Source organism: Mus caroli, chromosome 11 (genome assembly GCF_900094665.2).
Source record: "Mus caroli chromosome 11, CAROLI_EIJ_v1.1, whole genome shotgun sequence".
Lineage (NCBI taxonomy): Eukaryota > Metazoa > Chordata > Mammalia > Rodentia > Muridae > Mus > Mus caroli.
Genome location: NC_034580.1, coordinates 78,009,158 through 78,023,874, shown reverse-complemented (window position 1 = coordinate 78,023,874; position 14,717 = coordinate 78,009,158). Strand labels below are relative to the sequence as shown.

The 14,717-nt window shown below is 41.3% G+C and overlaps 1 protein-coding gene across 1 annotated transcript; it reads left to right on the top strand.

Annotated features, from left to right (window-relative positions):
* Window positions 1-1,927: 1,927 nt before the first annotated feature.
* Slfn11 (schlafen family member 11) lies at window positions 1,928-14,095 on the top strand. Its single transcript, XM_021177483.2, has 5 exons — window positions 1,928-2,131; window positions 5,955-7,018; window positions 9,838-9,972; window positions 11,704-12,427; window positions 12,597-14,095. Exons 2-5 carry the CDS (start codon window positions 5,962-5,964, stop codon window positions 13,390-13,392), a joined length of 2,712 nt encoding a protein of 903 aa, XP_021033142.1. The 5' UTR covers window positions 1,928-2,131; window positions 5,955-5,961; the 3' UTR covers window positions 13,393-14,095.
* Window positions 14,096-14,717: the final 622 nt, after the last annotated feature.

Here is a 14,717-nt window from a genome sequence, read left to right as displayed (position 1 = left end):
AGAAGAAGAAGAAGAAGAAGAAGAAGAAGAAGAAGAAGAAGAAGAAGAAGAAGAAGAAGAAGAAGAAGAAGAAGAAAGAAGAGAAGAAGAAACAGCCTCTTTAATAAGTGGTACTAGGAAAGCTGGATTTCCACTCACAGGAAAATGATACTAGATCTGTATCTTTCACCCTGTTTAAAACCACCACGACTACCACCACCACCACAACAACAACAAACATTTCAAAAATTGTTCAAAGCTTTAATATTAAGACACAAAACTTTGGTGAAAATACAATGAGAAATACACATATACATACATACATACATACAACATAGGCAAGGATTTCTGAAAAGGAGTCTAGTTACACAAGAATATTCTCAAAAACTGACAAATTAGATTTCATGGAAATAACCTTCCGTGCAGCCGCGGAAGCATTGCTAGAATGAAGAGACACCCTGAATGATAGGGGAACCCTTTGCCAGTTATACCTCAGATGCAGTATTAATACAATTATTATATTAATTACATTAATAATAGATGAGTTAAAGCCTTCAAAAATTAAACATCAAGAACAAATCAACAAATCCAGTTAATAAGTGAGCTAATAAAAAAACTACATAGATTTCTCAGATGGAGAAATATAAATTACTGATAAATACCTTTAAAAGTTATCAATATGCTTGACCATCAGGAAACAAAAATTAAAACTGCTTTGAGATTCCATCTCACACCTGTCAAAATGGCTGCTGATAACCATGCAACTCCTAACTGAAGGAAATGAGATCTGAAGAAGAAAGTGCTATCTAATTCTATCTAGAAAGCTGCCTGCCTAAGCAGAAAACTGAGTTATGAGCTGAAAAGCCCAAAGAGGAAGTAGGATAGTTCTGTGGCTCACAGATAGATAGATGAATAGATGGTTAGATAGATAGGTTGATTAATAGATAGATAGATAGATAGATAGATAGATAGATAGACACACATGTACTCATACACACATATATATAATAGTAGGTACATAAATATGTGCATGCATACATATATATAATAATAGATACATAAATGTATACATATGTAGTTGTATAATACTAGATAGATAGATAGATAGATAGATAGATAGATAGATAGATTAAAATATAACAAACACAAATTAATTAACACTCAAATCCCTTTATCTCTTGTTCACTTAGAATGAATCTTAATTAGGGTCTTATTGCTGTGAGGAGACACCATGACCAGGGCAACTTTTATAAAGAAAAACATTTAATTGGGGCTGGCCTACAGTTTCAGAGGTTCAGTCCATTGTTGTCAGGGTGGGAAGCATGGCAATGTACATTCAGGCATCATGCTGGAAGAGCAGAGAATTCTACATCCATATCAAGGGCAGCAGGAGGAGACAGTGAGTCACTAGACCTGAATCAAACTTCTGAGACCTCAAAGCCCACCCCCTAGTAATGCACTTCCTCCAGCAAGGCCACACCTACTCCAACAAGGCCACAGCTCCAATAATGCCACTCCCTAGGAGCCTACAGGGGCCACTGTTAGTCAAGCAAACACAGTAAGTATATGNNTTTTGTTTCCATTTTGCTTAGCAGCAACTCTGGGCTCACACTACCTGGGTTTGACTTGTCACAGCTGAGTTGCATGCTGCTTCACGAATGATGCAGAAGCATTTCAACGGAACACTAGGATTTAAGGAAGAGCGAGGAGAAAGAAAGAAGTGGGGAGAAGACAGAGACCAAATCACCAAGAACAATCCGAAAGACCAATAAAGCTAAGGTTCAGAATTATTATAGTTTAGTTTATAAGCACATTCTGAGTCTCAAGCTTCCCGGTATTTAGTAGGCTTTCTATTGGTCTCTTCCCGCGGCCAGGAGAGGGCAGGCAAGGAGGAAATCAATGCCACCTCCGTGCGCGCTGGAACTTGGAGCGCGCGCTGGGACCTGGAGCGCAAAGGACTTGGACGTCCGGGCTCCAATTCTTCGCGAGTTGCTTAGAGACCCTCGGATCCCCTTCACCTTCACCGAGGTCTAGCCCATTAAATCTAGGACCTGGTAGCCTGAGCAGCCCAGAAGCCAAGGTGACATCGCTGTGTCTCTCCTGCCTGAAGGCTGGGATATTTTATCAGACTCATGTCATCGTTCCTTTAAAAGTAGGTGCTGGTTCTATGAAGGCTCTACACTCCAATATAGGGGGATGCCAGGACCAGGAATGGGAGTGGGTGGGTTGGGGAGCAGGGGGAGGGGGGTTAATAGGGATTTTCAGAGGGGAAACTAGGAAAGGGGATAACATTTGAAATGTAAATAAAGAAAATATATTAAAAAAAAAAAAGTAGGTGCTGAGTACTGGAGGGGCCTGAGGGTGAAAAGGGGTGATCAGGGTAGGTGAGAGTTGACCAGTTCAGCACAGGAGAAAGGGGATGCAGAGGGGCAAAAGAATGGGGGAGGGAGTCTGTCTCTGTCTCTGTCTGTCTGTCTGTCTGTCTGTCAGTCTCTGTCTGTCTGTGTCTTTCTCACTCTGTCTCTGTCTCTCTGTCTCTCTCCCTCTCGCCCCCCCCCCACCACCACCATCTCTCTTTCTCATTGAGCAAGCTCTCAACAGGAACTCTCTAAACTGGCAGACCCAATTACTCATAGCCTGTGCAAGTTAGAAACTACAAGCTGGGACTTGAGAGATGACTCAGTGGTTAAGACTGCTCTTCCAGAGGTCCTGAGCTCAATTCCCAGTAATCACATGGTGACTCACAACCATCTGTAATAGGATCTGATGCCCTCTTCTGGTGTGTCTGAAGACAGCAACAGTGTATTCTATAAATAAAACAAATTTAAAAAAAAAAAAAAAAGGAAAGAAAAAGAAAGTACAAGCTGAAGATTTGAAATGGCAATGTTGAAAGGGATTCTGCAGATGCCACTGAGCGACCCCTCTCTAAGATTCTGTCTTTAACTGAGCAAGGAGCCAAGAGGCAGAAATAGAATTGCTACTATCTAACCCAGGGTTTATAATCCAGAAGCTATGGAAAAGAGCCTAAGACCCAGGGATTTCAGTTTCCCAACTAGCACACCTTCTAAAGCCTGTTTCCTTTCTGTCCCGGTTCTGCCCAAGGTTGTCAGTCCCAATTTGTTTTGCCCAGTGTACTGCCCCAGCCCTTCTAGTGTCTTCTGTGTTCCACTCTTACTTTCTACACACAGTCATCAGAGGTCTAATCTTTAACCAACTGTTTATATGGTTGTGTAAGGGAGACAAGATCACCTTTCTGCAGGTCTCAGGGAATGGTGCCATTACTATAGACCAGCTGTCCCACAAGCCCCTACAATCCTTCAGCACTGGCAAACATCCTCCAGTACGGCCTTATTCTGGGTCACATGACAGTTTTAGGATTTTACTCCCTTAAAAAAACTCAATTATATACATCTGGAGAGATGGCTCAGCAGTTAAGATCACTTCTTGTTCCTGCAGAAGACCCAGGTTCAATTCCTAGCACCCACATGACAGTGAGCAATTCTCATAATTTTGGTCCCAGGGAATTTGAAGCCTTTTTCTGACCAGGCACCAGGCAGGAGATGTACAGACATACATCTGTAACCTAACCTCTACCAGGCCCACCGCTTGCCTTTCTCCTCTTCTTCACCTTTTCCCAGCTCCTGGACCACCATCATTTTCAAACCTTGGTGCTCAGGATTCTGTTGTTTCAGTCCCTCAGCCTCCTGCTCCATCCTTAAGTTCATTCTGTGCTGGCTCTCTCTCCTCCATGGTATATATTGTTAATATTCCCATCTTAAAGAGAACTTTCAACTTCTCTTTCTCTATATACATTCTCTCTCTCTCTCTCTCTCTCTCTCTCTCTCTCTCTCTCTCTCTCATAAGTCTCTTTAATGGCTTTTTCTGTACCTGGTTTTCATTTCTCAATCCATTATGACAATTCATAGAGTTTTGCTTACTGACATCTATGAGCCAAAGCGTCTGGGGGCCTTTCTTTCTTTCTTTCTTTCTTTCTTTCTTTCTTTCTTTCTTTCTTTTTTTTTAAGATTTATTTATTTATTTCATGTATGTGAGTACACTGTTGCTGTCTTCAGACACACCAGAAGAGGGCATCGGATCCCATTACAGATGGTTGTGAGTCACCATGTGGTTGCTGGAAATTGAACTCAGGATCTCTGGAAGAGCAGTCAGTGCTCTTAACTGCTGATCCATCTCTCCAGCCCTCTCTTTCTTTCTTTCTTTCTTTCTTTCTTTCTTTCTTTCTTTCTTTCTTTCTTTCTTTCTTTCTTCCTTCCTTCCTTCCTTCCTTCCTTCCTTTCTTTCTTTCTTTCTTTCTTTTTTCTTCCTTTCTTTCTTTTCTATTTTATATATGAGCACACTGTCGCTCTCTTCAGACACACCAGAAGAGGGTATCAGATCCCACTGCAGATGGTTGTGAGCCACTATGTGGTTGCTAGGAATTGAACTCAGGACCTCTGGTAGAGCAGTCAGTGCTCTTAACCTCTGAGGGCATCTCTCCATCCCCTTAGGTGCATTTCAAAGTCACCAGTTATGTCATTTCACTAAACACCTCCCCTCCAACACCACCACCCACCTCCAGACAGTGTTTCTCTGTGTAACCTTGGCTGTCCTGGAAATTGTTCTGTAGACCAGGCTGGCCTCGAACTCAGAAATCCTCCTGCCTCTGTCTCCAAAGCACTGGGATTAAAGGCGTGCGCCACCACTGCCTGGCATTTCACTAAATCGTTTAATGAGACTTCCTAATCTCAATGTGCAGCACTTTATATAAACTTTATATAATTTTTTTAGCAGTTTATATACCCAGAGAATCTCAGCAGGTGTCCTTGAGCTCCATGCCGGACACCATACTCCTCTTGCTTTTCTCCCACCTCTGAGTTTTCACGTCCTGTTTGACATCTCCTTCCAGTATATTCTTCCTTCATCCCTTAATTTATTAGAAATATGTTCCAGACTGTGATATCTCACTCCATGGCATGCCCTTGGATTTATTGATTGCTCCTGGTCTTGTACCTTAACGATGCTGGTTTCACCCTGACAATTCTGGTAACTAGGTGACATTGTCTCCTCCTGAGAACATTATTGATCACAGTTTAATAGCGAAATTATTTCAGAAACCCCATTAATATGTTTTCCCTCCTGATGTTTTCCCTCCCTCCAATAAGTTCTACTTTGATGCCCCCTCAAAACAGTTTCTAAAGAGAAAGGACTATTTTTTGTAATTTATCTGTATTTATTTTATACTGAATTTATTCCCGTGCCATGAGTTTTTGTTTCTTCAGTATCTTCTGGGATATCTTTTTCTTCTGTGCTACCTCCTCTTCTGGCTTTGGAACGATCTGTTCCTTCTCAGTGAGGATCATCTCAATGTAGCAGAGGGAGTTCATGTATGGGTTAATCCGGCCATGAGCTCTATAGGTTCATTGACGCATCTTAGATGCCTTGTTCACCTGGATGTGTTCAATAACTAGAGAATCTAGGTCTAAAGCCTTAAGTTCAGCATTCCTCTCTGCATTTTTAAGCATGTGCAGAAAAATTCAGCACTCTTTTTTGGCCCTACTGTTTTACCTGTTAGCACGTACCTACTCTACCATTTTACCGCCGAAGTGGCACACATTGCTCCTTTAAAGTGACATCCTTCAGATACCTAGTGACTTTACATATATGCATACCCTTGATAGCCTAGGCAGTTTTCTCAGTGTTCTTAAAGTGAACATGAAGGTTTGAACCTCTTGAGTTGCATGATTTTGTGGGGGTTTCTGGATCAAGAGTATAGCAAACCATCTTCACAGATCACCTCTGGCTGCTTATAGGAATAGATAAAGGACTATTCTTATCTTACGTGATGATTTATTGCTTTGACAGAATATATTTAGCTCATATTGAATATGTTTCAAATAGTAGATGAGTGAATTGTGTGCATGGGAGAATTAAGTTTTTAGTAAAGTAAACTAAATGTGTGGATTGTTTTGCTATAGGATCAGCATGGAGACCCATCCCTCCTTAGAAGTGAAAGGGTCGTGCCCAGACTTGACCATCTATGCAGGAGAAGTGACTATTGGAGAAGAAGATAGAAATAAAATGGACCCAAAGAAAAGAAAGATGGAGAAGACAAGAATTACAGAGGCTGCTTGTGCTCTGTTAAACTCTGGAGGAGGATTAATTGCTATGCAAATGACTAACAAGAGTGAGCATCCTGTGGAGATGGGACAGGATTTGGAAAAGTCTTTGAGAGAGCTTATTATGTCCTCTAATATACAGGGTTTCTTTGAGACCAAGCAACAACAGGACCAGTTCTACATTTTTGTAAAATCTTGGAGCTGCAGCCCTGAAGATGGTTTCACTAAGCCTCGAATTTGCAGCCTGGGCTCTTCCCTGTATTGTGGATCTTTAACTTCTAAGGTTGCCATGGATTCAAGAGAAGCATTTGACTTTCTGAAGGGCAAGAAGAGATGTGTTAAGTGCAGTCCTACTGATGACAGAGCCAATAAAATTCCAGGAGCCACGTGTCAGAACAGCCTTGTTTCAAATCCAGCTTTTGAAATTTTCCAAAGTAAGAAACTTGAATATGGACAATGCTTGCTTTTTTCTGAATCCACATTTATACAGTTTAAACAATTCTCTACCAAACATGTCCAAGAATATATGAAAAACATAATTCCAGAGTACATCTCCGCATTTGCAAACACCCAGGGAGGCTATCTTTTCATTGGAGTGGATGATAAGAGTATCATCCTGGGATGCCCAAAAGACAACGTTGACCGTGACCCTTTGAAAACTGTGGTAAATGAAACAATATCCAAGTTGCCAGTTTTCCATTTTTGTTCATCTAAAGACAAGGACAAGGTGTCTTATGAGACCAGAGTCATAGATGTGTTTCAAGAGGGAAATTTGTATGGTTATCTCTGTGTGATCAAAGTAGAGCCATTCTGCTGTGCAGTGTTCTCAGAGGCTCCCATTTCATGGATGGTAGACAAGGAGAAAGGTGTCTACAGACTGAACACTGAGGAATGGGTACATATGATGGTGGATGTTGACCCAGGTAAGAGGAAAGAGGTTTTCCTTCTCTGTCCTTTCCCTCTTTTGAGAGCCTCTGTATCCTTCACACTCTGGAAATCTGAGTTCATTACACCCACTGAAGTTGGCTTTTTCTGCTTTTTGTTTTGGTTGGTTGGTTTCAAGACAATGTTTCTCTGTGTAGCCTTGGCTCTTGTGAAATTTGCTCTGTAGACAACTGGACTCAAGTTCACAGAGATCTACCTGTCTCTCCTCCCAAGTACTGGGATTAAAGGCCTATGCCACCACCATCTGGCATATATTGCTTTTTCTATCCTAATACTGAAAGGGTTTTGTGGCAAAAGAGGAGGGCCAAGGAATGCTACAAAAACCACAGCATGCAAACCTTGGGGGTGGTATGCAAATGATTTGTCTGTGAGTGGGGTTGGAAAAGAGAGACACCAGGCCATGATGGTGAAAGCTTTATAAAAGGAATTGAGCACACAAATATTGAACATACATAATCATGGCAATGGTGGAAATGTCTGTTAGTGATGACAGTGCTGCTGCCACTGAATCACTGAGTGGGGAGGGGTGATGGGAGCACCTGGGTGGGGGATGGGAGCATCTGGATCTGGAATGTCGGAGGTTCTATTGGCTAGCAATGGTTTCAGCTTGGTATGAATACTGGTTGCTAGCTTAATCAATCTACTTTAGACTTTAAGTAATTTCCCCTTTAGAAATGATTGCTTGTTGCTAGGAGTGGAGAGGCTATTTGCCTAGAGAATTGTGATTGTTACCAGGGTGACATGGCTCCTGGAACAACTTAGATTTTTTTCCCAGTACATGATTTGATTCAGAGGGCAAATTAATCATAAAATGCAATCTGAAAGTAAAATGCAGTTCTTATTGCTTAGATGAACCCTAAAGCTGGGCCCTTCAGCACTTAGCATGGTTGGAAGAAAAACCCAAAGTGATTGGAGAAGAAAAAAGCCCATTAACATTGCAGAAGGCAAAGGAGGAATTCACCTGGAATTGTCTCCAGAGCAAACATCTCTGTTCTTTGAGTTTGGCTGGACACCCAGAAAGACTTAGAAGACCCTGGAGCAAGCAACCACTTCATGGGGAATGAATATAAGAAAACAGAGGAAAGAGAAAGGAGGGTCTTTAAACTGAAGGGTGTTTAAGACAGCATGGAAAAGGAGCTTTTCTCTTCTGGGATGTGGGTGGAGTAGAAAGGTCAGCTGGGTGCTTTCTCTGGCTCTCTGAGCTATCAGGATTTCATCACAGTGCCTGGCTACTAAGTTGTCATTTGGTAAAACAAGCATTAGGGATTTTGTTTTTAAAACAACTGATTAATATTTGATTAGAGATTTTTTTTTAATTTGTTGCTGTAGAATCATACAGAAGAAGTTGCTAAATCAGGGTGCAATTAGTAATAGCAGGAAAATGAGAAGCAGGGGTCAGGCAGGGCAGTTATCCACCTCCCTATCTCAGGTTCTCAAAAGGCCCAGGGGCTAGAGTCATCAAGTTGTTCATTACATTTTTGGAGAATTGTTTGAAGTTGTTGGATTTTGTTTTTTACTATAACTGATTGATTGACACAGAAGCAGCACTCCTCTTGGAGGAAGAGGCATTTCAGCTAGAAGATCATCCAGTGCCCATCAGTTTGGGAGAACATCCAGGGAGCCAGGGTGGGTTGATGAGGAGAACCAGTTGATAGAGAGGGAGAAGGGAAGACCAAGGAGCTAGAGGAGGAGAAGGAGCTGTGGGTGGAAGCCAGCAAAGCAGGGCTTGTTAGCGGGATGAAAAGCAATGGAGGAATCATTTTGTTCAGACTTCAAAGCTAGAAGGAGCTGAGTTGGGGAACAGGAGGAACAGAGAGAAGACTTGGAGCAGAGGTAAGAAAAAACTTTGATATAGGGACTCTCCATTTCCATGATCACTGGCAGTAGTTGTAAAGGATGGTTTGCCTTTTGATGGAATTGTCACCCACCATTATTGTAACTTGAACCATCTGTCCCTTAGTGCCGGTAGTGTTTTATAAAATTCAATGCACTGACATACAGTGTATACATATTTATTCACTGCTAACAAGCTCATGCCTATCAAACCCTCAATTATCTTCAGGTTGTAGGCTCAGCTTTATACTACCCAGGGCAAGCTACCAACCACTACACCTTCACTTTCTTTAATTTTTTTAAGTATGTGAACTTTTTCTTGCATGTATGTATTTGCACCGTGTGCTCATGAAGCGTGAAGAGACCAAAAGAGATCATTGGATCCTCAGAACTGGAGCTATGAATGATTGTGAACCACCATGTGGGTGCTGGTAACCAAACCCTGGTCCTCTCCAAGATGAGCCCATGCTCTTGAATTCTGAGCCATCTCTCCATTCCCAACATTCACTTTCTGTGTCCAGCTTCCTGCTACCCGAAATATTTGACACGTTTATCTTTCAAAGCTGTCTCCTACCCTGGAACTGTAGCAGGCTGGCACCAGGATCCCTGATCTGAGATTCTTACTGTCAGTATCTCAGGGTACCAACCAGCTTAGTACCAACCAGTGGGTCTCAATCAAGGTGCCAGCCAGAGAATTGACAAAATGGCCCTCCTCTCCACCACTTACCCAGGATGCCAGAGGGGTCCCTGCTTCCCCAGATCCTCCAATTGGATTTGAAGCTTTTGATGATGGTGCCTTTCTCACATGGGTAGGACTTCTGGTCTCTTTACCAGGGCTGCTTATATTACCTTCTGGATCAAGTTTCAGCTTCCTTTCTTTGTGCTTTCTGATGTCCTTAACACACACACAATAGAGCCTATGCTCTTTGTTGTTCTAACTCTTTTCATTTACTGTGTCACACAGAGGCAGCTTCCAAAAATCTATCTAAAGATTTTGAATGTCAGCTGAATCTATCCAACAGCCCTCCACACTGCAGACCAGTGTATTCTAAAAAGGGACTGGAACATAAAGTCGACCTGCAGCAGCATTTATTTCAAGGTAAGAACGGATTTTTTTTTACCATTAAGAGAAAGAGACCATTTAATAACTTTGGTTAAAAAGAAGTTATGGAGTAGCAGTGAGATAAACTTCTTGGAAATGAGATGACCTTGAACTCATCTAGCATGGAGCTACCAAAGTCTGATAGTTAAATATGCAGAGGCCCAGTTCCCTACCAGAGATTTAAAAGATATCATTCCAGCAGCAGGACCTAAGCATATGCACTTGAAGCCGCTTCTAAGGAGTTCTGATCCTGTGTCTGGAACTCATTGACCCGTCCAGTCACAGCAAAAGCCTTGCATGGGAACCACAGTGATGGAATTGGCCATTTAATCAGCTTTTAAGGATGGGGAGAAAAACATAAACATTTATATGGCAGATAAGAGGCCACCCAGGAGCCATTAGTCATTTGTCTTGAAAGAAAGTAGTGAGACAGAGGCACCAGGGTCTAACTTGGTACAAAGTAATTATTTCAGACCATGTATAATGTTAGACTTTAGCTAGGTTTTGTCAAAAAAATTGCTATTTAGAAAAGATTCATGTTTCTCAAGGTAGGAAATAGCTTCTTTAAGTTAATTCATACTTTGAACATACCTGAGATCTATTAATCAAATCTGATACAGAGACATCCTATGTATGGTATAAGCATTGATTAGTGCCCTGGAAATTAATATTTAAAAGGATCTTAGGTTTGCTTTCAGAATTAATTTATCTGAACCTCTTATTATTATTAACTTATCACAATTGTTTTTGAACTTTCCACAAAGGAATCTGATGCAAGAATGGCTGCATTATTAAAATACTTCTTTAGGCTCAAAAAACTCCATATCGGTTAGCACAGATCTCTCTTAAGATAACAGGAGGACAACTTTCCATCAGCTTGGAGGGATATGACTGAATGAGGATATATACAGATGAAATTTCTCCTACTTGTCTCTTGTAAACTACACATTTTTATTTTTCAAATTTTTATCTTTATTGAGAATAGAGTTCTTTGTTTTGTTTGTTTGTTTTTTTGGTTTGGGTTTTTTTTTTTTTTTTTTTTTTTGAGACAGGGTTTCTCTGTGTAGCCCTGGCTGTCCTGGAACTCACTCTATAGATCAGGCTGGCCTCGAATTCAGAAATCCACCTGCCTCTGCCTCTCAAGTGCTGGGATTGAAGGAGTGCGCCAATATTCTAATCATGATTTCTCCTCCTTCATCTGCACCAAGATCTTTCCCTACCTCCTACGTGCCATACTCAACTGGACACTCTTCTATCCTCTCTCTCGTTAGAAAACAAACAGGCCGCAAAAACAAAGCAGAATAGAACAAACGGGGGAGGGAGGAGCAGGAAAGAAACCTAAAAAAAAAGAACAAGAAACACATATGTAGCAGATACACTCTCTCTCACACACACACATCCAACAAGAACACAAAATCAGAAACAATAATAAATAAGGAAAGGATATGTAAGGTGTGTATGTGAGTGTATGTGTGTGTGTGTATGTATATGTATGTATGTATATATAGATATAGATATAGATATAGATATAGATATAGATATAGATATAGATATAGATATAGATATAGATATCCAGACAAAGCATATGAGTCAAAATATTCCAAATATACCATTGAGATTGTTATATATTGGCCACCTACTTATTTCTGCATTTTAAACGTAATTTGTGAGTTGTTTGAAACAATGCAAATATTTATTTGAATTCTTGTCCATTGTTTTCATGTCCAGTGTCACCAGACCATTTAAAGTATACTCCCGAAGCACTGTGGAGTGAGCTGTGTTTCGAGCATGAGGGACTAGAGGATTTAGTAAAGCAGCAAATACGTTCTTTCTCCTGTGGTTTGCTGATCCTCTCTAGAAGCTGGGCTGTGGACCTGAACCTGGAAGAGAAGCAGGAAGTCATCTGTGATGCTCTGCTGATTGCAGAGAATAGCCCCCCGATCCTCTACACCATCCTTGGGGAGCAGGATGAGCAGGGTCAGGACTACTGCACCCGAACTGCCTTTACTCTGAAGCAGAAGCTGGTAAACACTGGTGGCTACACTGGGAGAGTATGTGTCATGACCAAGGTTCTCTGCCTGAGCTCTCAGAACAATAACAAGACCAATGGGGGCTCAGTCTCTCCTATTATATACCCAAGCTCCTATAACCTTACAAACATCCAGGAAATGCAGGACTTGCTACAGGCCCTTGTGATTGTCTTGCTCAACTTCAGGTCTTTCTTGAGCGACCAGCTTGGCTGTGAAATTTTGAATCTTCTCACAGCCCAACAGTATGAGATACTCTCAAAAAGTCTCCGCAAAACCAGAGAACTATTTGTGCATGGCTTGCCGGGCTCAGGGAAGACAATCATAGCCATGAGAATCATGGAAAAGATCAGAAACACATTCCACTGTGAAACAGATAAAATCCTCTACATCTGTGAAAATCAACCATTGAGGGACTTCATCCAGTAAGTGTTTGGATCTTCATCTCTGTGTTTTCAACCTAAGATGAACTTTTCCATTATGTTACCCTGGTTCTTGGGAACTAGTCAGTCAAATGATCTGAGATAGCAGTTCTGTGTTGCTAGGAATATAACATAGTCAGAGAAATACCTAATGTCTTTTTCACTGTTACAGGGCAAAAAATATCTGCCAGGCAGTGACCCGGAAAACCTTCATGAAAGAATACTTTGAGACAAACAGGATCCAACACATCATTGTTGATGAAGCCCAGAATTTCTGCACTGAGGATGGGAACTGGTATGAGAAGGCAAAAGGAATCACTCGAAGAATGAAATGTTGTCCTGGAATTCTCTGGATCTTTCTGGACTATTTTCAGACCAGTCACTTGAAGAAGAGTGGCCTCCCAAATTTCTTATGCCAGTTTCCGAAGGAAGAACTCACACAAGTGGTACGAAATGCAGATAAAATAGCTGAGTTCCTACAACAAGAGTTGCGAAAAATCAGAGATAACCCTCCATTCAACATCCCTCAAGGGTCCCTAAGCATGTTCCATGGATTTTACTGGGCTCATGGTGTATCAGGCACCCATGAGATCACATACTTGACTTTGGAAAAGATGGTAAGCTATGTAGCAGATAAGTGTGATGTTTTCTTCAGTAAAGGCTATTCTCCCCAAGATATTGCAGTGCTTTTCAGCACAGACAGGGAAAAGAAAGCCTATGAGCATATGTTCCTGAGAGAAATGAGGAAGAGGAAGAGAGCATCTCAGATGAATGACGAGTCTATCTGTCATTCTAACATGTTTGACAGCATCCGTCGATTCTCGGGACTGGAAAGAAGCATTGTGTTTGGTATCAATCCCATTGCAACTGAGCAGCCCATTTCCCACAACCTATTGCTCTGCCTGGCTTCCAGAGCAATGAAACATCTGTATATCCTGTATCTTTCAACTCCTGAGGGGCAGAGCTAAACAGTGGCATGCTGAATGGGATGTATGAGGTCCTAGGTACAATCACTGATGACGAGAAAGTAAATTCAAGCTGAGGTCCTTCAGGACAAGAAGAAAGATAGAACCTTGTTCTGTAGTTTTGGAAAATGTAGGAAAAAAATTACCAATGTGTATATTGTAACTAATTGAGGCTGAAAACAAAGCTGGAGAGAAGGCTGGCAAGGCAATGTACACATGACATAGGCTATGGGAATATTGAGCCCATAAGGACTGAAACCAAAGATGAAGACAACTCAATACAGTATGTCATATCCAATTCTTAAAACAGACTTCCATTTTAAATTGGTAAATACATTTATGAAAATATTGTATAAGGATGAAGAAAAAGACTAAAAACACAATATTAAGTAGCACTGGGGTCTGTTCCTGGAGCTGATCCTGTGCCACAGTGCTCCATCCCCAAATACCACTGGGAAAGAACTGGCCTCCCACAAGTGTGGACAAGCCTGTGAGCGCAGGTAAGTCCACCACTTCTGCTCAGAGGTACGCACCTGGAACCCTCAGGACACAGGAACCAGATGATGAGAGACAACAGCAAGAACATAAGCAACAGACACCAAGGCCACTTGGCATCATCAGAACCCAGTTCTCCAACCACAGTGAGCCATGGGGACCCCACACACCAGAAAAGCAAGACTCTGATTTAAAATCAGATCTCAAAAAATAAAATAAAAATAAAAATAAAATAAAATCAGATCTCATGATGATGATAGAGAACTTTAAGAAGAACATAAAAACTCCCTTAAAGAAATGTAGGGGCTGAAGGGATGGCTAGCACTTATAAGCACTAACTGTTCTTCCAGAGGTCCTGAGATCAATTCCCAGCAACCACATGGTGGCTCACAACCATCTGTAATGGGGATCTGGTGCCCTCTTCTTGTGTGTCTGAAGACTGAGACACATACATGAAATATATATATATATATATATATTTTTTTTTTAAAGAAAGTCTTTAAAAATAAATAAATAAATGTGGGAGAACACAGGTAAACACGTAGAAGTCCTAAAAGAGGAAACACAAAAATCCCTTAAAGAATTGCAGCAAAACATAACCAAACATTTGAAGGAATTGAACAAAACCATCCCAGATCTAAAAATGGAAATAGAAACAATAAAGAAACCACAAAGGTGCCACAGACCCTCTGGGCCCCTTTGTCTGCGTGGAATGGGTCTCTACTCGCAGGCGGGCAAAGTGTAGGATGAATGACAAACAGATGCACACAGGAGAGGCAATGTGGAATCTGAATGCAATGTCAAATCGAGCATCAGACTTTTTATACAGAAGA

Bases quoted from the DNA above. Each gene is read 5' to 3' on its own strand.
- Slfn11 (XM_021177483.2), top strand. From the start codon at position 5,962: ATGGAGACCCATCCCTCCTTAGAAGTGAAAGGGTCGTGCCCAGACTTG. The intron at 7,019-9,837 runs GTAAGAGGAAAG...TGTGTCACACAG, and splicing joins GATGGTGGATGTTGACCCAG to AGGCAGCTTCCAAAAATCTA. The intron at 12,428-12,596 runs GTAAGTGTTTGG...TCACTGTTACAG, and splicing joins CCATTGAGGGACTTCATCCA to GGCAAAAAATATCTGCCAGG.